This window comes from Phaenicophaeus curvirostris, chromosome 10 (genome assembly GCF_032191515.1).
Source record: "Phaenicophaeus curvirostris isolate KB17595 chromosome 10, BPBGC_Pcur_1.0, whole genome shotgun sequence".
Taxonomy (NCBI): Eukaryota; Metazoa; Chordata; class Aves; order Cuculiformes; family Cuculidae; genus Phaenicophaeus; species Phaenicophaeus curvirostris.
This window is the reverse complement of record NC_091401.1, coordinates 74,133-100,536: the sequence shown is the minus strand read 5'-3', so window position 1 is coordinate 100,536 and position 26,404 is coordinate 74,133. Positions and strand designations below refer to the sequence as shown.

At 41.3% G+C, this 26,404-nt stretch overlaps 1 protein-coding gene across 3 annotated transcripts in view; it reads left to right on the top strand.

Moving 5' to 3' along the window:
- Positions 1–25,610, top strand: part of SPSB4 (splA/ryanodine receptor domain and SOCS box containing 4) — an 88,818-nt gene extending 63,208 nt beyond the window's left edge. For all 3 annotated transcript variants that reach the window (XM_069865066.1, XM_069865067.1, XM_069865068.1), the window contains exon 3: positions 24,328–25,610. In XM_069865066.1, the coding sequence (XP_069721167.1) occupies positions 24,328–24,455 (128 nt within the window). In that variant the 3' untranslated portion in view covers positions 24,456–25,610. The remainder of the gene's footprint in view (positions 1–24,327) is intronic.
- Positions 25,611–26,404: the final 794 nt, after the last annotated feature.

Genomic DNA, 26,404 nt, shown 5'->3' with positions numbered 1-26,404 from the left:
GACTGAGGTCATGCTCACTAATGAGTTCAAAGCAGAGCTCTGATTAGTGGGATTTAATGTCTGTGTCCTCCAGAGGGGGGAGGGCAGGGATTTGTGAAAGGAAAGTAGGCTGCATAGAGAAATTAAAAGGTCTGTGGTGGTGCTCTAATGAGGTATTAATCAGTCTGGTGGGCAGCAGAGAGTGGATGTGTGAGGGAAAACTCTCGGCTGAAATGATATTTGACAGATGTAAATGTAGCTTTTCTGTGCTGTCAGCTTATTGAAGGAAAAGCTTCAGTAGGTGAAACAACAGATAGATTTCATGTAAACACTGAAAATACAAACCTTAGTGTCTTTTATCCTGAGGTTCTAGAGGTTCAAGCTGTATTCTGGCTTGGGGAGCAGCAGCCAGGGTAGGTGGCTGGCTGTGTTTTGCCCTGACATGGCTGCGCTGTGCAGGATGCCAGCAGCATTTGTGGTGGAAGGAGAAGGGAGCTGTTCTGGAAAGAAAGATGGATGAGCAAAGAGGTTTGGGCAGTCTCAGCACCAACCGGTTTGCTCCTGGGAAGGGATTTGGCTTGGAGTTTTTGCTGTTTAAAGTATCCGAGAAATCACTTGGAGATGACTTGTGGAGCACAGTAAATATGCTGCCATTGACGTGCTGCACCAGCAAGAACTGGGAGGAAATTTTCTACTGTGGCTGGGCTGTCTCTGGGGCGTCTGGGTTGTGCCAGCCCTCTCAGAAAACAGGGAGGGTCCTCTTGTGTTGAACTGTGCATGTGAGGAGGATGGATTGAGCAGAGTTGCTCTTCCACATCGCTTCATCAGTAGCATCGCCTGCAGGTTGTATGGTGGTTTTCACGGTGGCAGGATGGGGCCTCGTGGAGGGCAGGAGGTGGCAGGTATGTCCTGCAGCACCTCCAGAATGTGATAGGACAAGGGACAGAGGTGTTGAGAGCCAGCTCCTTTGCAATGCTCTTCCACTGCTGAGCACAGCTCGACATCCAGTCATATATTTCTGACTCAAGAGTTTTGCTGTTGGATCCCCACTGCGGGACAGACCATCAGCTGTTCGGATACAGAAAGGCACTGCTGAAATAGAGAAGCAGAATGAGCTTGTGCCTCGGCTGAAGGCTATGCAGGAAAGATTTAGACAGTGGAGGAGGGGCATGCATAGCCAAAGCAGGAAATGGGGCAAGGAGGAGAAAATCAATAGTTCATTAGATTTGTAGAGTGGAAGGAGGAGAAAACCGATCAATAGTTCATCAGATCTATAGACTCGTTTGTCACATGTGGTTGGTTAACACAAGAGTGTTTGAGTGGAGTCTTTGTTCATGTTCCATGTTTTAGCCACCATAAGTAGTGTAAATAGCTCATATCAGTGTATGTAAAAGAATGAAGGAGAGTAGAAATTAGGGATAGTCAGCTTGGAAAGCCCAGTTTAGGGAAAGGCACCCTATTAAAGAGAGCTTGTTTACAGAAATGAAATATTTCTTTGAAGTTCTTCAGCCCTCCTTCACCATCACTGTCCTCACCATCGACAGCATCGTGCAAAATTCTGCAGTTTTCAATTAGGATTTCAGTGAATGTGAGTTTTGTCTGCAAGGTTTAGCATTGTGGTTTTAAAAGTTTACAGGCTAGGTGAAAAGTAAATACTGTATTATACCAGGCAGATTTCAGACGTGGGTGTGAAATTTTCTACAAAATGAGCTCACTTATTTAACATGTGGACTACAAGTAGTGCAGTCATGCAGTTTCCATGATTATACTATAGAGAAATAATAGCTACTGTGCTATAAAGGTGTATTTTTAGAAAGAAGGTCACAAACATTGGCTTATACTGGCATTTCATAGCTTATGTAAATGGTTAAGTGAGAAGGCTACTTTTAGTACAGAGTAGCTGTTCTGTGTGGTTTTATTAATTGGAAAGATGGTCTATTGGCCAACATTAAACGCTGATGGTTTCATTAGAGCCCAGGAAAGCATGCTGTGTAATAGCCACAGGCTTTGACATCTTTTAGTAAAGAATTCTTTCTTGTGTTTAGGAATATCAGTTGGCTTCACTATTCCTCTGTGTTCCCCCGCTGCATCTGGGGAACAGTCAGGTTCTTGTATTGGCATTGCAACAGGGCTCCAGCAGTGTCTGAGAACTGGGAGCAGTCCGCCCCTTTGCCTGTGTGTGGCTCTGGAAGAAATGCAGCGGTTAAACATCATTTACTTTCAGATAAAATAGCGCAGCCAGCCTTTTTAATGGCTGCAAATTATGAGTGCTTCAGATTGAGTTCCCTGTAGCCCTTTAAGCCGAGGAGTGTACTTCTGTCCTCCAGGCATGAATAATGCATGACCTTACTAGCTTTAGTAAGATACAGTTAATTCTCTTGGTCTTTAAAGGCTTTTTCTCCCCCTGTTATTACTTAGCTGCCAGCCTGTTTGAAGGGAATGAATTAACCACAAGTCTACAAACGCTGGTGAATTTTGGGGACACTTACATTATATGAATAAAGCAGCTCCAGTGCTCAAATTCTTCAGCAGAGATTTGTCTCTGTAGAGTTACTAAACGTCTCCCTTGTGCCACAGACATCATTGGTGTAACAATATTCGGATAATTTTGTCTATAGAGCCTTATTAGATCTCTGTGAAACCCTCTGGGTGTTGCAGTACAAGGGAGGGGAGCACCCGATACAGCAGGCAAGGAGAGCTGGGAACTGCAGGCTTTGGGACACGCAATGCATCGGGAGAGACCTGCAACTGTTTACGCGTGTGCTCCTGCTTGATTCCACGTGTGCTCCCACTCAGGCCTGACCCTGCCAGTTAGCACAGCCCAGAGGTACCGACTGGCACGGTTGCTGTTTGCAGTCTTTGTTGCATTTGTACTTCGGATATTTTACACTGTTTCTGAAGGTCAGAAGACTGTTGAAATGCTGCACCCTTCCTCCAATGGCTAAGAAATAGAGACTTGCCTTTCTCTCTTGGTTGGGATGACATATCCTTTTGAATGTATTTGTTAAAGCTTAAATCTGTTCTTCTCTGTTCTCTCAAGCACAGCTGGACAGAAATTTTTTGTGTGCTCTGTTAATTTTAGCAACGTATTCTCTTGATGTTAAGTAGGTAGGGCAAAATTTGAGAATGGCAGGGATTGACAGTGCACCTGCTAAAACAGACGGCTCTCTGTAATCTGTAATTCAAATGTTTATTTTAAAAGGGAAAACTTTGGCTGTTAGGCTATGAAGCATGTGCCGATAGCCCAAGCCTCTCTGGATGGCGGGAGGTAGAACCAGGTCCTGACACATTGTACTTTTTCTCAAGGCACTATATTCAACAATTTTTCAGCTCTTTAACTTGATGTGCTGACCTCTGTAAAGAGTAACTGAACCCTAACGATGATTTTTGATTCATGAAAAGCCGTAGCTGGACTGGAGTGTCAGGAATATTAAAATTCTTTTGTAGCATCTAGTGACATTTATATACAGTCCTAAAACAGTTGAGAATAGGTGAGATTTATTGGTATAGCATGCTAACAGCTCAGTGATGGATCTTATATATCGCATCAGTTTATCATCATTGCTGTCACTGGCAGGCAGGAGGTAGGGGGTGGGATTCTCTGCTGGTGAGCAACAGCCTGGCTTTGACTTTACCATATTGTTCCAATAAATGCTTTGGCGGTAAAACTGAGGAGTTTGTGCCATGTAGTCAGAACCTCTCTGTCGCATCCAGTCGGTCTGAATAGTTTTCTTGCAAAGAAATAGTTCTACCAGCATTGCTGCTGCCTTCCTTCTGCTGCTGCATTTCCAAGGTAAAATTGCTTGTTTCCACTGCTGGCTCTCAAATTGAGGAGTGTTAGTAGACACTGCTCCATGTAGAAAGACCACGTAACATTGGGAGTGCGTGCAGTTTTATATCAAGAGCACTGGATTGGATGAATTGGCGTTGGGAGTGCTGTGCTCCCTAAACTGCCCTTACCTGTGAAGTGCCTGGGGTTTGTGCAGGCAGAAAGCAGATTCAGTAGCAGCTGAAATGGAACTGCTCTGTTGGATTCCTTAGCTCATTGGTTTTTAGGTTGGAAACAGTCATGCTTCTTCCAGGTTCATTTTGTGTTGAGCTTCAAAAACATTTATTATCTGTTTCTTCCTCAACGTTTTTATGTCTTTCTCTGTATACATATGCATACATGCATACGTATATTTCAATTATAGTTATCAAAATGAGTTTCTAAATGTGTTATATAATTAAGTTACTTTGTAATATTCATAATTATTGTGCTAATAGCATGTAAATGGCAAGAAATTATGGCACCAGCTAATTTAATAGCTCCTAGCTGGTTTATTCCTTGGATACCTGGCTCACTTTATTAAGTGTTACGATAAATAAAATGAGAAAGGGAGGACACTTAGAGGGTTTCTTGGCACAGGAGGATCATTGGAGAAACCTGTTTGGTGGCAGTAGAAGCGGGAACTTGGGCGGATGAAATAGTGTGTTATTTGCTATGCTTAACACAATTGATATTTTCTTAGAGAAGAAGAGTGGTACTGTTAGATAAGATAGTAAGTCTCCAGGTGCTGCATGTTCTATGCTGTATTTGTCCGTCTAGTATAAATTTTTGCAAGTTCCAACAGTTGTGAATTGTGGTGCATAAATTGCTTGTGTCTCCTCTTCTTTACCCTGCTAATGTGCCTCTGGATTTTGTTGAGTCATGACTGGTCCCCACCAGAGTTGCTCTTTTGCATCAGGAATCATTCACAATGCACTAGATGCCTGCAGCGACAAGTCTGTCATTTAAGCAACCCTGGGAAGTGTTTCATAATTTATTTTTCACATTATACAGCCCATCTGGCAGTGGAAGAAGCTAATAGTTATAAGCATATTATCAACTGGAAATTAAGCCATTTCTGAAACACTCTTAATAACCAGTCACTCCAGCCGCTGCCACTGACTCCGAGCACCCACACGTGTCCCACCATGCGTGTATAGTGGACAGCGGCTTTTTCCCTCTTTCTTCTTTTGCTGTGTGAAAGACTTCCATGAGAACAAAAGGTCTCCTGACCACGGCCTTCCTAATGTCAGGCAGTGCTGTGCTGTTTTCTCGCTGTGCCAGCTGCACTTTGTGGTTGCAGTGGCTCAGGCATTACTGAGAGCAGCAGGGGCTGCTGACTGGGCTTGCGCTTGGAGGGGTTGCCCGATGGGATGTGCTACCATCCCATGCCATGCAGTGCTCCTGCAGCCTGGCCTTTCAGAGGAGAGGAAGGGATAGTTCGGGAACTGGTTGGAAGGCGGGTAATAATCTGCAAAATTTAAACCGAAGGCCATAGCTTTTTTTAATCAACCAGGCAATTTCAGACAGTAACACGTGAAACCTGCTTTCAGGGCACATTTTGCATTGGTCCTTGGTAATAGCTCGTATGTTTTTGTAGCAAGAGTACATTCAAAGCAAAACATAAATTAATGAAAAAGATGATGTGTTTTATTACATTCCACTGTTCATCAGCAATCTTTTAAAACCCCATGTAATTTAAACGGACTTTGAACAGAAGCCAACCAGAAGTTCATTGCGGAAATGCAGAGTAACTTTTCTGTAGGTCAGATGATATTTCTGTTTACATTATAGCTATATATTTGGTGTTTCATTTTTCAGTGCTTGTTTGAGTGATAGAAGAGGATGGAAAACCAAAAATTTTTGCTTATCTGTTCTCTAGTTTACCAACTCTAATTGTAGTTGTTATGTCTGAGCCTTTACTACTCTTTCCAATGGTTGTTACAAGGCAAGGAACTGTGGGCTACTCTAAGATAACCGTTAATGGAATAGTCTATATTGCATGATATTAAATTCAATGACTCAGTCCTTTTTTTTTTTCCCCTGGTGGGTTGGTTTTTCCTTTTTTAAATATCTTCTGTTCATCTGACAGAAGGCTGACTTGTTCTGGGCTGAATGGTTTTAGCATCTTCCTCTCCACCTCCTTCCTTTATACAGGGATCACTTGATGGAACTTCCGTACTCCACCTTGGGAGATTGTTCCACAGCTCATTTCTGGTATTCATCTTAGACCACTTTTATTCCAGAGTTGTGTGATTTCTTTATGAGTTACTCTTTGTGCTGAGATTTACAACCATCTCCCCTTTACTGCTTTCATTTTAACAATTTCTGTGGTGTAAGTTCTTCTAATCTCTCCTTCCAAGCTAAATTCAGTAAATTTTAGATCAGGCTTGAACGTTGAATTATTGCGTGTGAATGTTAGAAACATTAGCAGTGTACTAATGTAATCCATTCATTTGCCATACACTGCCATTTAATGGTTCTGTACCAGGAAAGTGGATTAGGGATTTGATTTTACAGCAAATCTGAGAAATTGAAGGCTGTTTTTTTTCTTGTTTCAAACTAGATGGAGCTGAGGTATGGCTGAGCTTTGCCTTTGACTCACGCGTCATAATTCACTGCTGAAAGACACTTTCTGTGTCCATCCCCTTGACGTGTTTTGCTGCCTGTTTGCAGAACAAGCCATCTGTTATTCTCTCAGTATATTTCACAGTCAGTTTTACTCAAATATGCTGAAAGCTGCTGGAGGAAGAGATATTTTTGAGGCACTTAAGTCTGACTAAGTGGAATAAAGGACGTCTAGCTTCGCTTCTCAAGACTGAACGGTTTAATAATGGAATTAGACTGGGAACATCCGAACTAGAGCACTCTGATGTCGTTCCTGCCTGCATGAAGAGTCACTGTGATTCTTTCCAGCTTGTCATGATACAGCAAACTAAGGTGGGTATTCATCATATGAATAATTAATTTGACAGGCACTAACAACTTTGCCAGCAGTACTTAGGCTTTTGGTGCTGGCAAGTGAGAACGTCATCTCACCTTCTTTTCTTTCTTTCTTTTAAATTTGGTGATTGTGACTCAAAGGCAGGGTTGAGCAGTTGTCCGCCAGAAGGATGGGTTGTCATCCAGAGGGACCTGGACAAGCTGGTGAAGTAGGCCTGTGTGAACTTCATGAGGTTCAACGAGGCCAAGTGCAAGGTCCTGCACCTGGGTTGGGGCAATCCATGGTTTCAATACAGGATGGGAGGTGATGTGATTGAGAGCAGCCCTGAGGAGAAGGACTTGGGGGCGCTGATTGATGAGGAGCTTGACATGAGCCAGCAATGTGCGCTTGCAGCCCAAAAGGCCAACTATGTGTCCTGGACCACATCAAAAGAAGCGTGGCCGTCAGGTCGAGGGAGGGGATGCTTCCCGTCTACTCCGCTCCTGTGAGACGCCATCTGGAGTATCGTGTCCATTTCTGGAATCCCCAGCATAAGAAGGATGTGGAACTATTGGAATGGGTCCAGAGGAGGCTACAGAGGTGACCCAAGGGCTGGAGCACCTCCTCTATGAGGACAGGCTGAGAGTTGGACTTGTTCAGCCTAGAGAAGAGAAGGCTCCGGAGAGACCTTAGAGCAGCTCCCAGTACTGAAAGGGGCTACAGGAAAGCTGGAGAGGGACTTTTTACAAGGGCATGGAGTGATAGGACAAGGGGGAATGGCTTTAAATTGAAAGGGGGAATATTTAGATTGGACATTAAGAAGAAATTCTTCATGATGAGGATGGTGAGGCACTGGCCGAGGTTGCCCAGGGAAGTTGTGAAAGCCTCCCTGGAGGTGTTCAAGGCCAGGGTGGCTGGGGCTTTGAGCAACCTGATCCAGTGGGTGGTATCCCTCAGCACCACACAGCCACTCGGCACTCGCTCACTGCCCCTCAGCAGTGTGGGGAAAAGAGAACTGCAGAGGTAACAAAAAAAGTGACAGAAACTTGTGGTTGAGATAAGAACAGTTTAATAATCGACATAAAAGTTCGTTGTGTTATATGTTACTTGTGGCCTTTCATTCACACATGGTTTCTGCTCTATTCAGGCCTGCGTTATGCACACACAGTATTTGGCAGGGTTGTCTGCCTTTTTTTGCTACATCTCATATCCAGTGGGTTTCCAAATATGAGCCGACCTTGCACCTCAGCCTCTGGAGTTGGATCTCTGCTGCTGCAGCAGTTGAAGCAGAGGGCATTGGCAGAAGCCTACATGTAAATGTTCTCTTACAAAATGCTTTTAAGATGCAGCAAAGCGATGTAGTGTACATAAGCAGAAGGCCTCCTGGGGATGTGCCGGGTCTAAGTGCAGCACAAGCGTGTCAGTTTGGAAACAGCCGAGTGGTGTGTGCATCGTGGTGCACGCCGCTTCTCTCTCTGTGGATGTGCCGCAGAGCTCACTCAGTTACCCCAACCTAAGGAGGTTGGCCAGCATCGAGTGCAAATGTGTCAAGGCTAGGAATGAGTGCTCTGCAACTGCTCTGTTTTCACACATGCCGTGCTGTGGTGTTGAGCCTTCAGGTTCTCCCAAAACACTGTTCTTTTTACAAGCTTGAAATAACGATTTTTTATTGTGTTTTGTAGGCTCTGACTAACCAGTGCTGACGTGCATTTACATTGCATGCCCACACTGTTAAAGTGATGCAACATGATAATTAATGTCTCTGATGTTGGTTTTCATTAGTTAGATGTATAGTTTCAAGGGGCTGACGTTGTATTTTATTCTCCCTGTTGATGTGAGAATAACTTCCCAGTGTTGTTTCATTATACATCTGATATCCAAAGTTAGATACCTGAAAATTTATTGAAGCGCAAATAAAACAATCCCTGGGCCTCAGTGAACGTGGCATGCTCTGTCCCATGCCTTTCATATGATATTTCCTAATTTCTGTCACCACTGACAGGAAACTGAAATGCTCCTTGGCATCATCCTTTAGTAGTAAAGGAAACCAGAGCAGCAGTTGATGCCAGGTGAAGGCATTTACTGCTGGCCGGCGCTGCTGTTTGTTTGTGTCTCTGCCGGTTTAGGAACTTTGCTCACAGGCTGATGCCCTGCCAAAATGCACAGCGTCTGTGGAAACTTCCATTAGGGATGCACAGTCTCAGTTGGACGTAAGCTCTTCCTTCTGTTCTACATCATCTTTTATAAATACTTTGAAAGCACTTTAATGCATTATTCTTAACCTACAGTGACCTTCCTGCAACAAAGGATTTAATTAGGAGATTGTTAATAAGGTAAGGGATATTCACAGACCGAAACTGGAGGATATATGTCTAAGCGAAGCCCTTGCGGAGGGAAGTGTACCTGCTGCCTTGAACCAGAGCCCCAGCACTCTGAAAGGCACTGCCTGTTGCCTGACCACAGGCCTGTGCTCTGCTGTTTGAATTTTAGAAGATATTTTGCTGGTATTTGCAAACTGTTTTGGAGCCAAGTGCATTCCCCAAAGCTTTGTTCAACCCTTGCGGTCATTGTTCTGTTTCAGATGTAGCAGTTGTCCATAATAAGGGCCAGTTTAACTTTCTGTTACTATGACCATTAATAGGTGTAACATGTAATTATTATAGAAAAAGCAATGTATAATTTGCTTCTGCAGATAGACCACACTGTTTTATTTTCAAGAGTCTAATAAAACTCGATGGTCTACCACTTAGGAACACAACTTAAATGTTCAGAGTCCATCGTATTTCCCCGGAGTGATTTATAATACAGCAAGAAATGGAAAGCCTAAGAAAAAGGAGGAGGGTTTGGATGGGAACACTTAAAATTTCTTGGCAGATGCTTACTGCTAGGGAAGCTTAGGGTTTTTTCTTTCCTTCTGGGAATGAGAGGTTTTGAGGAGGAAATGGCTGATCTAAGTTCCTGAGAGTGCTTTCCAAAGCTTAGAGACCAACCTCATTTGCATCGCAGACCACATCCTGGTGAAAAATGTGGTGTACGCTTCTTAACCTGCTGAAGCTGGCTGGTGCTTTTGGGAATGGGGCCACAGCCATCTGACAAAGGTGGCTGTCACCACTGCCTGTCAGGGGCTCCCAGTGCTGCGGAAAGTTCATGGTTGAGTGGTAATAAATGGCCTTTTTCTGTTGGAGAGAATGGAGCCTCAGAGGTGCAACTAGAAACTTATGTTCTTGTTTCTGAAAGCCAAGGTTAGAGACTTGGATGAGATTTAGAGCTTTGTCGCGTTACGTGAGCAGTACTGTTTTGCCCTTATCAGATGAACTTTGGGTTTTGAAGTGATATTTCAAGTTCTTGCAAATGGTAGATGCTTTATAGTTGTTACGTTTTCAAAAGCTGCTGTATTTCCTGCATCATGAATTGTTTATGGCACCTAGGGGGAGGCGTTATTATTTGACTTTCTGATAGCAGGCAGTAGCTTTACCTTCTTCTGAGCAGAGCTTCCCAAAGACCTTGTTTAATGTTATGGTATATAGACCTTTGCTGAGTGTTACAGTCATTCATTGTGTTACGTCTACTGAGTGTTATTGTAATTATTGTATGTCTGATGTACCACGTTGCCAGGATCCTATCTTTGGAAAGATAGGAAAGCCAAAGCATGTCAGGTGTCAATGTGGCTACTTTTCAGGCATTAAGAAGTTTTTGTTCAAAAGCTGTATCGTAGAGAGGTCACCTGGCTTGGATGTTTTAAAGGGAAGAATGTCCTGGAAGGTCTGTTTTAGTTGGTGTCACCTAACAAGGGAAAGGCAGTGATGAATAACACACAGTCCTGCTTTTGTCTTTGGAAGGTGTATCAATAAAGCAAATCATGTGAAAACGTTACCCTTTTTCACTAAGCTGGCAAGTTACGTCGGAGACAGTGAAACACGTATTTCAGTTGGTACCGATTCCCAAATATACCACTTCCAGAATTCTGATTTTATGCCTGTAAATAAAATCAAAGTATGTGTTATAAAAAGATTTCATCCAGAATATGAAATGCATGACATCAATATACAAACATGTCATTCTTAGCAGTGATAATGTGAAGTATAAGAAAACAATACAATTAAACTAATGCGGAGAAAGGGAAGGAGACTTTGTTTTTCATTTTCCTTTGCTCACTGACATTTTTTCTACTGATCTTGGTGTAGTGCCTACCACTCCCAAGTTGCAAGGGAAACCAGGTGACGGAGGACTCCAGGTCTCTGCACCATTGCTGGCAGCAGGGATGGTCTGGGTGAGCAGTACACTCAAGAGCTGTACTTTTGAGTTCCTCAGGAAGGATCGCTGCCCCTCTCTCGTCCTTGTCTCTTGAGCTGGGAGGTGCTTGGAAGGATGAAGTTAGTCCATTTCTCATTGCTGTGGTACCCTTGGTCATCGTCTCTGCTGTGGTGGTGTTTGCTGCTGTCTCATGGCTCTGAAGGAGAGCATCTTCTTTGATTTATTAAACCTATTTGGAGAAAGGTGTTCTGATTTTTGAAATGACAAGGAGGATATACAAAATGACTATCAATACTTTGGGAAATGGAATACATGAGTGGGTCAAGTTGAGTTTTCTTGTCCCTAGTGATTGACAACAGACTGCTTTGGGGTTGCTTTGTTGACTCTGTGTATCGCTGACTAAGATTTAAAACCAGAACAAGGTCTTGATCTCTCCTGGACTAAAGGAGTAAAAGCACAACCAAAGTAACCAACTAACGACCGTAATGGGTTCGGGGATGTGTTAAATTGAGCACTCCCTGGCAAGTCTGGTCTGGGTAGCTGTTTCCACCACTGTGGAGGATGATTTTTGAAAACCTCTATAGCTTTATACTCAGTCATTGTTTGCGTGATTAACTTAATTAGTTAAGAGATATGCAAGACATCAAAATGGCCTGGGCATATTCTTATGCCTGAGGGGTCAGTGATTATGATTATCTCCAGACTGTGAGTACTTTGGGAAAAAAAAAAATCTAATTCAGGCAGATTGACATCAGAAATGACTTGGCCACAAGAGAAAGGCAAAATATCTATGGATGGGAGACCCCATTTAGCAGTATTTACCCTGGCAAAATTCCCTTTGGCTTTGCTGACAATACTGGTGGAGCGAAAAAGGCTGAGTTGACAGGGAGCAGAAGGAATTTGGTGGGAGGCATTCTTGTGTGCTGTGTGTAATTCTGAATGTGCTGTTAATGTTTTGGGGCTTTGTACTTTGGATAAAGTACCCAGTTACAGAATTTGTTTTGATAACTTAGCATGTCATCTGTTGCACCAGTGTCACCTAGACTTTAGATTTAAAAAAAGCAAACTACACTGTGCCTCATGTCTACAGCCCCACAGGTAGGAGGGCTTTTCATTTTTAAACACCATTTCACCAAGTGGCACTGCTTGCTTTGAAAGCAGGAGCACAGAAAAAGTGGAAGGATGTGGCTGGTAAGAGGAGAAAATAAGACAGTCTGAAATGATTTAAGAGTTCAGAAGATTTAGTTGAAAAGAAAACAATGAAGTTATATTATGCATATAGAAAAATGTTTATACATACCACAAGCATAAAATGGGGTTTATATTTTTCTGTCACAGTCTTTTTCTTTTTGTAATGACATTAAGGAAAAGGTAAAAACTAGTGTTCAAAATGCAAGACTGATAGTCAAGGAGTTTGTCCAGTATCTATTAAAATAGAATGGGAAATTATCAAACTGTTATTCGGCTAATTAAAAGGGGAAAAAAAAGTACAATTCTTCCCATTAAAGAACTTACTATGTAATTTTGAAATTGTTTCCCAAACTGTAAATATCAAAGAACAAGTTGACCAAAACTGTCATCCTGTTGTGGGGGCTGGAAGTGACCTTATTATCATCTCTGCCAGTTTGTAATGAGTCAAGTAATTCACTGGGGTATTTAAGTATGGGCTTGCATAAACTCACTTATTCTTGAAAACCTTAACCTGCATACGTACCAGAGCCCAGATAAGAAAATGAATTCTCTTGTAGCTAAAACCATGTTGAAATTAGTTTATATTTTGTAGTAAGCAATTATTGTACATCTCCGTAAGTTGTAGAATTCTAGAAATATTTTTCTGTGCTATTAATCACAGTATTGTTCTTAGTATAATAGAATAATAATAATTCTGTCTCACAGTTTCATCTCTTTTGTCTCTTTCCCTTTGCTTTAATCTAAAATCAAATAGTAACAGCTATTTTGTGTTGCTAAACTCCAGGGTATGTTACTGCCACTAAAATAAAGAAGGTATGTGTGTAGGAAGGAGGAGAGGGTGGTTCAAATGGTTCCCCTTGTATTCATACCTTTTCCTGTTGCTGTGCGTGTCTGGTTTATAGATGTCCATGTGTAAATACACACACACACATGCGTAGGAGTGAGCTGAGTGCCTCAAGCTGCTGCCCGAATCTCTTCTGGAATCTGCAAATACAAACTCAGTAATTGTTATAGGAGTTTTAGTACAAATTCAGTTTTCTTAATTCGAGTTTTTTTATTGGAAGTCATCTGTATTAGTGGGTTGATAGGATTCCCTTGTCTGCAGAAATAAGGCGTACACGTACGTTAAAGAGGTGAGTGAGTTGCTTAGCTGTGCTTTGTTGCACTCAGATGCAGTTTTTTAATTACCAGCCTTACAGATTGACTTCGGAATCTGAAAATCTGGATAAATCTTTGTTCATAATAGCTTTGCTGCAGGCCACATTATGCTTTCATTTACACCTGGGCAACTGCATTCACCAGCTGGCAGTGAGCGGGAGCTGGAAAAGGCTGGTTATGGACAAAGTGTGTTTGATAATAAATCAGTAAGAAGCAGTAAGCCCAAACCCTTTGTGGTGTTTTATGGTTTCTTCCAGAGCATAGCCACACTGCTCAGTGGTTCAGTTGCACTTGTTTTTTTCCTCATCTGGTTTGACATCAGTGGCGTCCTGTGCAGATGGTGGTCATAAAACCACGAGTGGGAAACACAAAGCGTGAGGGACAGAAGGACCAAGCGTGAAGCTGGGAAGTGTGTGAGAGGAGAGAGCTGAGGTAAAAGCTATGCTGGTTACTTCCTTCTGTCCTTCCCTTTGTGTCTGAATTCATTGGAACAGTAAGCAGACACCATTAGGGAAGAGTTATCATTTGTAGTTTGAAAGGTCCAGAGAAAACATGTTAGCTAGATCTGGTGAGCTGGAGGAGGACAAGGAAGAAGCCATCAGTGGTATGCTGCTGCAGGCAGCATTCTCCAAATGTGTTAAGCAGTGCTGTTAGAAATAGGATGATGGATGGATGGAGAATGGCAGCAGGTTCCACCACAGCTACCACCCCCCTATTCAGATGATCAGGTCAGAGAAGGCAGCTCAGAGAGGGTTCTTCCTGTCCACGTATCCAGTAGGACCAAATACGGGAAAGTTTTGCCCAGTAATGATGACCTGGAGGTGAAGAAAAGGTGAGCAAAACCTAAGTTAGCTGTAAGATTCTAGTAAACCCATGTGAAATTATGGTCCAACATTATGGTTGGACTCAATGAGAGTGTCCAGAGAAGAGCAACGAAGTTGGTGAGGGGGCTGGAGAACAAGTCTTGCAAGGAGCGGCTGAGGGAACTGGGGTTGTTTAGCCTGGAGAAGAGAAGGCTGAGGGGAGACTTTATTGCTCTCTACAACTACCTGAAATGAGGTTGTAGAGAGGAGGAGGGTGCTGGCCTCTTCTCCCAAGTGACAGGGGACAGGACAAGAGGGAATGGCCTCAAGCTCCACCAGGGGAGGTTCAGGCTGGACAGCAGAAAAAAAAAAATTCATGGAAAGGGTCATTGGGCACTGGAACAGGCTGCCCAGGGAGGTGGTTGAGTCACCATCCTTGAAGGTATTTAAAAAACGGGTGGATGAGGTGCTGAGGGGCATGGTTTAGTGTTTGATAGGAATGGTTGGACTCGATGATCCGGGGGTGGCTTTTCTGACCTAGTGATTCTGTGTGTGATGATCTTGGGGGTCTTTTCCAAACCAGTGATTCTGTGAAATTCCAGGTTTTTTATTTGTGAGTTTTAATGCTTTTCATCATGTTGGATCCCCCCACACCCAGAGACAGGATAAGACACTTCACTGGCAAAGCTCTACCTGTGATACAAGAGTGTGTTTGTGCTCAAGAGGAATACTTAAGAAATGTCTTTAGAATGTATCAGCTGTGTTTGCAGACCAGGAATGAGGACAAATCCGAAATTCAGCATGAAAATAATACAGATTGTCTCCAGCACCCATTTTCTTCTGATAAAGATTATGATGCTTAAGGCAAAGTTCACTTTCATGAAATGGAAAATGTAAATGGTACTAAACTAACAATCAAATTCATTATATAAAGTCTATTTCCAACTTCATTGCTCCAAATTTATTCCCATTCTATTAATATCAAAACTAGAGTAACAAAGTGATGAGTCAGTCTGTTGTCTGCGGATCTCGCCTGGAGATCATGAGCTTGTATACAATTGCATTAAAATTTAAATGACACGCTGCTGCCATTTTTTTTGCTTGGTTTGAGGAAATCTGCATGTGTCAGTGCTTCCAGCTAATTTAAATTGAAGCAGTTGAAAAAAATTTTGTGTAACAATGATATGAGGAGCACAGTCAAATATTTATTGTCTGAAACAGCTCAGCGCTATTTGTATTAATTTCAGGCAGAGAGTAATCAACTCTGTTGCCCTGTCAATATGGTGAAACTGGACAAAGCTGCGGTGTGGTGCAAAGGTGTTTTGAATCAATTTAATTGATAACGAGAGTAAATAACTATTATTTAGTATAATACTAAACACCCATACAGAAAACTACTGTGTCAGGTTCCAGATGAGAATGTTTGAGTTCTGAGCAGTGGAAATCTTGAATGAACATGTGCTGGTTAATTATGGTAGTGTTTAGAGGTTTTTGTGAGGCTCTGATGTGCTGCGCACAGGGCAAGAAATTATGGGAGAGTGTGCCTTATCATCCCATACAATGAAGAGATAAAACAGGCTATGGGAGGAGGGCAGTCAGGCAACCAAGCACCCCCTGGTTCAGCGTGTAGTTCTGACATTTTGTCTTCTGCATGCATCTCATTCATTCTCTCTCTCTTTCTCTGGCTCTCTCGCAAAAAAAAGAAAGTGTACTTGATTAGCTTTACCCAAAATAAATGTGCCTGAGAATGGCTGTGACAACTTAGTTTTGAACTTTAGAATATCTTAATCAGTATGATTAGGTTTCCCACCACGATATCTCATCATCTGCTGTAATATTATTAAGGCAGAAATGTGCCATTGAATTGAGGGATAGGAAATGATTCGCCTAAAATCTCTTTCTGATCCCCCCCGTTCCCCATATGGTAAAGTCTTGTTCACAGCCATAAAGGTCGATATAGATGTGTACTTGTGCATTTGCCCATTGCTGAAGCACGTTTCATGAAGCAAAAACGCAGGCTCCATCCTGTTGCAGCCATTGCGTTGTGTGTTGTGAACTCCTGTTGCAATAGTTGGATGCTGAAACCTGAACTTCCCTTCAACTTTCTCAGTTATTACTTTGCATTTAAATCTCTCTGTAACCCCTGAACAGCATTGTCTTTGAACTCCAGGGCCTCTGCTTAGTGAAATTCTCATCCAAGCTTTCATCTTCTCTCACCTTGATGTATTTTAACTTCCTTCTTTATGGCCTGGCACGCAAGCTGAATTTAGTGGTGGTAAATGTACTTATAAGAGGAAAAGCCATAAAATGTACATTAGAGATTAATCTAAGTCAAATCCTCATTCCCAGCACATTAAACTTGGGGAAGTTTGAGTTGGGAGGAGCTACAAACAGTCGTACTTAGGCTCATATTCTAACATCGAGCACTTCATTTATTTTGGTTTTGTTGTTGGTTTTAAACGAGTGTGAATTTATGGGAGAGTATTTTCCACTACAGAGCATTTAGATCATCACCGAAATAACTGTTTCTGTTTACCGTCATGCTGTGTTCAAGAACAAAGGGAAGAGCTGTTTTGTGAAAGTGTTTGAGGAGAGGATAAGAAAAAATAAATCAAGACCAGAAACCAAATCTTGCCAGGTCATCCTTCCTATTTGCATTTTGCTGGTGCACACAAGGAATGAAATCGAACATGCGCTTCCTTTTTTTTGGGAGGGAAGTGGCCACTGCTGTCACTCGCACTCTCTGGCGGCACGCAAATCTACCAGGCTGTAACAAGAACTGATTATTAGCTGGTCAAAAAAAATTGTTATTTTCTGGCTCTGGTTTGCAGCTTCCAAATTACATAGAGCAGTACGATTTAGTTATCTGTACACTGGAGAAACACCACGGTAAAATGTTTTCAAATATAAATCATAACTGGAAATGGAATTATTATAAAGTATAGGTGTGTGTAAATTAGCTTGTGTAATTCAGAAAATGAAGAGTTTCAGAAAAGCTTCCATGGTGAAGTTTACTTTTGTATTTGCCTGGGGCCAGACTTTGCATTGCTCCTGTTCCACGTATTGAACGTTCTTGATCTGGAGCCCTTTTTAGGTGGATCATAAGCCCACCTGGACGATAAGAACGGTGGAGCACATTGAACCTGTCAGAAGAAGGTTTCTACCTGTATATGACTCTATTTACAGCCTTCCTAAAAATGTATGCAGCCAAATTACTTATAGGAAAAACACTCCTATAACAAATAGGGTTCAAAAAAAGTGTTTAGGCATATGCATAATTCTGCTACATTGAGATCTTTAACAATAAATTTTAAGCCTGTGTTGAATTCATTGGATTTGGGCATGTGCTGTGGTGCTTTTGAGTCAGGACCAGTTGTAAGTCTTGTGTCTTCTTCATAGAAGATTGTTAACACTGAAATGCAAATGAAGATGCTGCAGAGACGCTTACTTGTGCTCAAATGACAGATTTTTTTTTTTAATCAAATCTTTAACAGGAGGCCACTGGCTTTTGGGGTTGGTTTTGGTTTGTTTTCATTTGGTTCTGCTTTTCAACTCTTTTCCTCTCAAGAAAGCACATCTGGAGAGCATTAACGGAAAGCAAATGATGCTGCAGAATATCTGCTTGTTCACTGCTGCTTTCTCAGCTTAATTCTGCAAAATGATGCCTGATTGCAGTTACAGTTTTAAACTGTAACTGCATTTAACATTTAAAAGCTAAAGGTGTCTGTAAAACAGCCCCCCCTTCCCAGCTCAGGACATGCAGGCAAGGAGAGGGGTAGGGAGGTTTACCCCTGACTCCTGCCTGTAGTCAAGCTTTCTTGCCTCCCTTTCTCTACTTAACATGTTTAATTTCCAGTACTACAGTTTTGTGGGATGTGGGTTAGCTCAGATATGGGAGGTGTTTGCGTTATTTTTGTGTTGTTACACCCCCACGCTGACTGCTGACGCTAAGGGAATGTGCTGATGTGGTACTAGGTGAGGCTTTATTTGTCCTAGTAGACAACTGCTGGAGACCGCAGCTCTTTATCAGCCTTGACGGATAACACAAAATCTCTCCATCTGCCACCCCTTCTGCTTTGAAGAAGCAAGCGTGATTGCTGCCAGCTGTATATGAAGGGGCTGCATGGGTGGGAGAGTGATGTTGGAGGAGGATGTGGGTGTGCTTTGCCTGCCATAACAGCATCTGTTGGCAGGAGGGGAGAGATCAGGGCTTTGTGGTGTGCGACCTGCAAAGTCAGTGTGACTTTGGTGATGATCTGCCAGAGTCTGGAGCTCTCAGATGGGTACATGTGGGAGTTAGGGAAAAATGACAGTGCTCTTTTGAAACACCACTGTGTTCCCTTTTGAATTACAGAATTCTAAGAGCGGTGATTCCTCTGGACCTCCTGAGCTGTAATTAAAATATGATGTTCTACAGTGCTTTGTCGAGATAGTTTGCTGGGTTAGGCTGTAGAGCTTAAAGACATCTGTGGGAAAAATAGACAAGTGATTTCTTTTATCCTGTTATCCTTAGACTGAATTTTCATTACTGTTAAGAGATTTATTAGTGTCTTTTATGACTGGTCATAGCCTGTGTTCTTTACTGTATTTTTTGCAATTTCCTTTCTCTAGATTGTGCCATTTAAGCAACACAACTCAAATTTTCCATCAGATGCATTAGGGAAGCCATAAATATGTCACAGGGGGTGTACTTATGTACTGTGTTATGTTGGGGCAAGAATTTGGCCTGTACTGTGTGAAGTTAGAACAATAATTAAGCTTTGGCAGAAAGGTTGGAAGGAAAACCGTTGCCTTAAATATATCTTAGTTTTTATTGTATGTGATAATTAAATGATAGTTAGACATTTCTGTATACTCTTATTCACCCTAATGGAAACACCCAGGCCACATTACCCTTTAGCAGGTGTTCCAGTACCTGGAGGAAGGGGGAAAATTCAGGAAAAAGGATTAAGGAAAAACATGCTGTTATCAGGATTGTGGCAGGCGCTCGGGTGCCCTCCTGGGGACAAGGATTGTCCATAGGAATATACAGGCATCAGGTAGCAGAGCAGTGCCAAACCATGACAGTTTTAAGTTTAAGGCCCAAAATAGCAAAATATAAGATAACTTGGTATCTTAGGTAGATCTTTTTAAAATTCTTAGCTTTTACTGACAGATTATACTCACGAAATATTCCTTTTCTTTTTTTTCCTCAACCAGCTTTAGGTTTGCTTTGATTGTGGGTTCTTTTTTTTTTTTCTTCCAGACAACTGATTTTATAAAATGAGATAAAAGTATGTGCTTGATAGATTAATGAAAGCCTTGAACCTTGGGTGCTGTTACAGCTTTAAAAAATCCTTTAAAAAATAAGTATTGTCGTTTGGCAAATAACTGTTGTGTGCTGAAAGCTGCTCTTTTGTAGGAGCCTTTTGTAACATTGCAGTTAATAACATTTAGTGTTATTGGATGCTGAATGACTTTATCTCAACTCTAAAGGCTGTTTACAAAGATGAGGCAGTCTTGCTGGAGTGCCAGATTGTTAAATAACTACAGGTTGCCAAAACTAATGAACTTTACAGCTGGTAATGATGTGCAAATTGCTATCACAGATGCATATTTATTGGAGAAGCACTCAAAAGCACAGAGTTGTTTCTAGTTCCGAAGTTTCTTTGTCTTTGCCCCTAAACCATCAGTGATACCATTAGACCGTATATATCTAGATATATAAAACCAGCCATTTTGTCTTATTAATAGCTACATTGCTACTAAGTAGCTAATTTTAATTGATTTCATGTATTGAATAGCTATTTAAGCTATTTTAAAGCTCTTAGCTGTTTTGTTGAAGAGCTCTTGAAGCTATTTTGTACGCCACTTGGTGAAATGCAGCTCCACGTGAGAAGGAGCAGTTGATGTTGGCCCTTACCCCAGCTCCCAGGTTTTCCAGTAGAGGCATGCATGGAATGTAGGGAGAGGAATATTAGTGATGGAGCATCCTGTACTGTGGCCCATGGTGGATCTGTTGCAGATACAATTCTGAGGAGGAGCAGAAGCCAAGCTCTGTGTCTTGGCTGGTTTGGTTTTTTTCACAGTCCTTCTTAGAAACTGTAGCGATAAAATTGGGAGACACAGGAATTAAACTCTGAATGTAAATTAAGCAGTATTTTTCACTATTTTTTTTCCTCTCGAAAATAGCTTTTGGTAATGTGGCAGCTGTGAGGAGATACCTTGTGATGAAGAGGTTTCATAGTAAACTTTTAAACGAGAAGATAATTCCTTCAAGCCTGTTCAGGAAGGTGGTGGAGGTTGGCCCCTTACCCACCAAGCTGTAGCTGCGCTTTCTCTCCGAGTTCTGCTGGAGCCTGAGAGGAAGCACTGGGTTTCCTGTGCAAAGCTTGCTCCTGTGCCCTGGAGTGTCTCACTTTGAATTTTTTAGCCTGGTTGGGAATTTAATACAAAGAACCATTCTTGTGAATCATGTTTTCTTTACAATTTTGCATTCCAGCTCAGCAGTTCATTCCTCCTTTTTCTAATGGCAAGAACGTGCCTGGAGTTAACATAACTTCAGCCAAATGGCTGGTTCTTGGCCTTCTGGGGGGTTGAATGCGCCAGTCCCATTCCGGTTTAGATTATTCTAAAAATACACCACTTCCAGTGCATATTAGAGGTATACCAAGTGGTGAGATGTTCTGAGAATTGGTTAATATCCCTGAATGTAAAAGTTTTTCAAAGGTAAATATTTACTGTTGTGAAATAAAGACTTTTTCAGCAGCCACACTTATAGCAAACCACGTGACTTCAGTATATTCCTCTTCCCAACTCTTGCATTATTAGAATGTTCCATTCTCAGAATTGTTTGTAAGATCCCAAATGGATCCTAAATTTTGGAAACTGGAACGTGCTGTTGAGTGCTTTGGATCCATGAAGTCTGTGACTATGTGTTAGGTGGTGCATCACAATACGTACTTGGGATGGTCAGACTTTTCCTTTCTGAAAGGGTGATGCTACTTTATTTCTGACTGATGTTCCCTGAAAAGCTGAAGCAGTTTTGGCATTTGTGTGTGTGTAAGAGGCAGTTCAGCCATTACAGCAGATGATGATCAACCTCTTTGCAGCGGTCCATTTCCTCACCAGCATGCTGTGCTCCGTTAACATCATCCCAATTACCTCTCCCTGAGCTCCAGTGCAGGAACTGCCTTGCAACTGTTGAATCATCAGAGCTGCAAGGCGGGCACAGCAGAGCCTGGGCTTGGCATCCAGCGTGAATGCCAGATATTGGCAGCCAGGCTGCTTGCCACAGCTTGGCACCTGATGAGTGTTTGAGCATCTCTGAATTACCACATGCTTCTGTCTCGATTGCAGGGCAGCGTCTCTCTGGGTTCCTAGGGAGGTGACACCTGGCGGGGCATCCAGTGGCACCCATCTGGCCTGTGTGCTGGAAGAGGCTGCATAACTGAGTCTGTCTTCTCAACTTCAGAGAAAGGTGCTGCTGAGGAATGCACCCAGATAGCGGAGCTGAAAAGCACTCCTAGCTGCTGGAAAGCACAGGATGAAAGCTCCGCGCAATCCTTATGAGCTTTCTTCTGCCCATTCCCCATATTAATAACAGCGCTTCCCCTGGGACTCACAGAGTTTGCAGAACCTGAATTTGTGCTTCTTAAAACCCAAACTATTTTCCAAATCATCCTCCTTTGTAAAATATGTAGTAAAAAAACGTGAGATGTGATGAGTGGGAGAGTGCTTGCTTTAAGGGACATAGCAAATGTTTAATAACAGTTCCGTGAGTTAGGCTGACTGAAAATTGTCAGTCGTTAATTTTAAACAGTTTTACATTTATCCCATAAACAATTTTGAAACTCAAAATGATTTATTTTCCTGCATTTAATTTTTTATTATTTAGGAGTATTCACAGCTGCAAAAAAGTTTTTACTTAAAATACTATTATTGCAATTTTTCCTCAGGTTCTTACAACCAGCACCCCAGAAAACATAATTTTTATTTAGTATTGTGAGACAGACCAGTTCTAATTTTGTTGTAGGCTTGAAGTGCTCTTGGATAGAAAGAAGAATAAAAAGAGTATAGTTAAATTTTCAGGTGGCAAAACCACATTCGGCATGTGTAATTTAGCAGCAGTTGCAAACACTTGGGGGCATTTTCTTTAGCATTTGAATATTCCCTGTCGAAGTGAGACAGGAGACATTCATTTAGCATTTCAAGCTTGAAAAATATTTTAACCTTAAAATTGTGTTTAGGAGTTTAGGATTAACTCTATGCCTGGCTGCACAGATGGCTACGTTTTACATATTCCTTTGTCTAGGGGAAAAAAAGAGACCACATGGTCAGTTAATGGCATTAACACTCATAGTCTTTATTTTACATCTTCTTAATGGCACCCCAGAGACTCTGGGAAGATACTCAGAAAATTATTGTTTATGGTTAAGACTTGTAGAGATGCTGTGTTCTGTGTCCTGGAACTCATGAGCTATTTTTGTTCCTACTTATTAATCCTGGTTAATGAATTTTACAGCTTCATCCCTTAAGATTTAATGTTTCTAATTCTGGCATGTGAAAATAAAAGATAAAATCACTGGTGTTTAGAAAATGTTATTTTGTTACTGGAGTGTGGGAGCTCTTTTTTTAATCTTATAATAGCCAAAATTATAGATGAAGTGGATTTTAAGAGTAGACTCCATAGCTAAGTCCCTGAATGAGTTATAAAGTTACCTAAGCTTTTTAGTCTCTCAGTGTACAACAGAATGCTTTCTAAGCTTTTTCCCTAGACACTTCAGGAAAAGCCGTAGTGAACTGTGGACTACACAAATCAAATGTGATGCTGGGGTAAATGATGGAAAATCCATTAAGTCTGTAGTGTGTCACCAGAGCAGACAATTATGCCATATAAAACCAATCCTTAAATAGGCTATTTTGTGCTTTGTAATGTTTTTTTTTTCTAGTAGGTTTTAAAATAATGTCAGCTAAAGTACTGGTAGATTAACATTGTTTGTGTCAGTCTGGGTGTGGTACGTAGAAGAACTGATAAAACCTCTCAGTGCTATACAATGTTGAGCACTTATAGGTTTATAAAAGGTTGTCACTATAATATAGGCACAACATTTTTTTTTTCTCCGTTTGAAAGTGCTAGTGAGGTTTTAAAAGCTGCTACTATTTTATCAAGTAAAGAGGAATAATTCCATGTAGTCTTCTGAGCTTTTTTAAACAAATACGTGCCACCAAACCCATCTGGTTAAAGTTGTTCTTGAAGATAGCCATCACTGATTAACGACTTTACAGCTTAATTCTAGTTTCTGCTGCAGGAAGGTTTCCGTTGCAAACTCTGCAGTCCCAAAGGTGGTTCAGACTACTATTGAAAGGAAATGCTGAGATTTTCCCCACGGTTCTTTGAGTCTTGCAGGCCAGAATGGGATGCGGGGATGAGGTGGTTTGAGGTGCTGCAGATCACTAGGTTTGAGCCTCCAATCTTAAATGCAGTGAGCCAGACATTTCTGACAGATACTTAGTTAACTTCTGTTGAATTAAACTAAGAGCACCTACGGATGGTGTTTGTGTATGTTTGTTGTGTATGTTTGAGAACACACTCCCTGCCTTCTAGTCAGCTGAATCCTCCTCCCCTAATTTATTAATGGAGGAAGAGGTTAAATTCCCTCTAGATTTCTGAGGGTGTTTTGTTTAGTTTTTTGCTTCCTTAAAAAAGAAAGGCTAAAAGAGTGTTGCAAGAAAAGCAGTGTCTGCTGAGAAGTTTGATAAACCTTCAGTACTGTTTCTAGTTCCTGATATGCAGAAGGAACTGGTATGTAGAGGTCAGAAGTTGCCCACGTAGTTCACGTTAACACAACATGACAGATGTTGTGCTACACACAGAGTAGAAGCTCCTTGTCTCATTAGAAATTTGGAAATGTAATTATTTCTTATGCTGCAACTTGGTAAGCTTGAAGAGTCACTTTGGGTTATTATTTTAAGCCTGACAAATAAAGAAGCTCAGTCTGAAACTTTGTACTTGCTTATTGTGGGTGAAATGAAGAGAATTTTGTCTTTGCTTCTATCGACTATCTTAATTCCCTCGTGGTTGTCAGGTTTTTCACAATACCATTGCTATCTTTATGATTGTTGAATACAATACAGAATCTATGTTGATAAATAAAACATTGCCTGTAAATGGAAAAATTAACTCTTTATTTTCTTTCTTTCTTTCTTCTTCTTTTTTTTTTTTTTTCCAGCGGAACCCCTGCCTTTAATGGACCTGTGCCGCAGATCAATTCGTTTTGCTCTTGGTAGAGACCGCCTGCATGACATAGAAATTCTACCTTTGCCTCTGTCTCTGAAAAATTATTTACAGTACCAATAAGACGTCAAGAACCCTCTGGCCTCACAGTGGACTACATCAATGCAAATGGCAGAAAATTGTTTACAGCAAAATATAAATCTTCATGATGGACACTGAAGTGTTATTTAATTTTTAATATATATTTTTTCTGACCCAGTGAAAGCAGATCACTGTGAGGGACTATTAAAGAATGTGAAAACATTGATTTGATCAGGATTTGTGCATTATCTGTTGCCTGTTGTGTTTACAGTCCTGAAGGCCATTATTCTCGTTTCTCGTATATGGGTTTATCTTCGTTGCCTCTGGTAAATGCCAATAGAAACTCTGACCTGCAGGATCTGCTGTCAGGCTGGACAGAGCGTTCTTCAATAATGTGATTTTTAGTTTTGCTTTCTTTCTCTCTCCTACACCTCACCCCAACAGCTAAAAACAAATTATCAAAGGAAAAATCTTGACAGCAACTAGTGAAATATGTTTAAACCTTGCCTTTGGTATCCAGAGTTGTTGAGAGCTTTGAGTATTCAGCCCTCAATGTAATCAGGCCTGTAATATCTAAAAGTTCTCACATTTAAAAGAAACAGATTATTGTCTAGAGGAAAAAACTGGTACGTATGTCAGAAAAATCAGGTTTTGGATGTGGTAACAGTGAGATGCAGTCCATTGTTTTCGAGACCAAATCTAGTCCCTCCAAAGTTCTGCGGTTTATATAACAAAGTGTTCACTATCCCAAGAATTTAGGATATTTGTATTTTAGAAAGCTTGTCACTTTTTTATTTGAACAAATTTATAATTTTTATGTGGTATGAACTCTTAAGTACTTGGTTCTCTTTTTAATGTATGTGTGGTTATAATGTTTGTTTATCTGTTTAGAGTCTGTGGAGTACTCATTTAACTGTTTCCCATCTTGGGATGACTGATTTTGGTTTTTTCCCCAGCTCCACCTGAAACGTATTAATTTTTCAGGCTCATCCCATGTTTTAAGATGCTGCTTTCTGTTCGCATTTCTTACGTGTGTCAAGTTAATCGGCCTGATCAGTTATCTAGTTTTTAAACTGGAAGTTGTTGTTATGACAGGATGTCAAATGTTTAGACTGAGCTGCCTTCAGCATATTTTAATGTGAATTTACTGATGAATGAGGAGAAAATTTCTAATAAAGCCTACTGTCCAAAATAAAACTCTGGTCTCCTTTGATGAAGTGCTAAATAACATAACACTGCTTACAGTGCTGAAGTTCAGTTCCTCCTGCAGCTTTACAAATGTTTCTGTTCAGCACTTCTTTGGCGCTGGTGCTTTGGCTTCACATGCGAGAGACATGGCAGGCAGTGTCGTCCTGCTCCTCATTTATCCCACTTGCTCTCAATATAGCTGTACTTTTGCTTTTAACACAATTCTGGCCTGTTTCATCTAAACCAAACCTCAGTGTTGTGCAAAGCTGCACTTTGAGACTTGTTGCTTTGGAGTTAGACTGAAGCTTGATCGCTGTGCACTGATGATAAAGGCAAACCTACTGAGCTGCAGATGGTGGCCCTTCTCTTGATCACCCATGGGACAGGATTACAGTTGCAATTGAAAGAGAGAAACATGAGATAAACAAGATACAACACCATGAGCAAGAGTGGAAGCAACAAAGGCAAGGTAACAGAAGGATGTCAGAAATTAAATAACAAACAACTGCTCCTCTGGGCTTAACTGTGTAAGTTGATGCTTGCTTCAGCATCAACTTCTTTTGGACTTGCTTTCACATAAGGCAAGAGGTGCATACCATATTCCTTACCTTAGTCTTGCAAATGGGAAGAAATGACAGCTGTGATCTGTATTGCTTACTTTCCCCATTTTCTTTGTGTAATTTAAACCTTTGTCTCAACAGGTATGTAGGAAGAAGGAGATATATGGGTATATTAACTCAGTCAAAAGGAAAGACGTAGCTGTGTCAAGTGGTCTTTCATAAGCAAGGTAAGAAGCTGTTCAG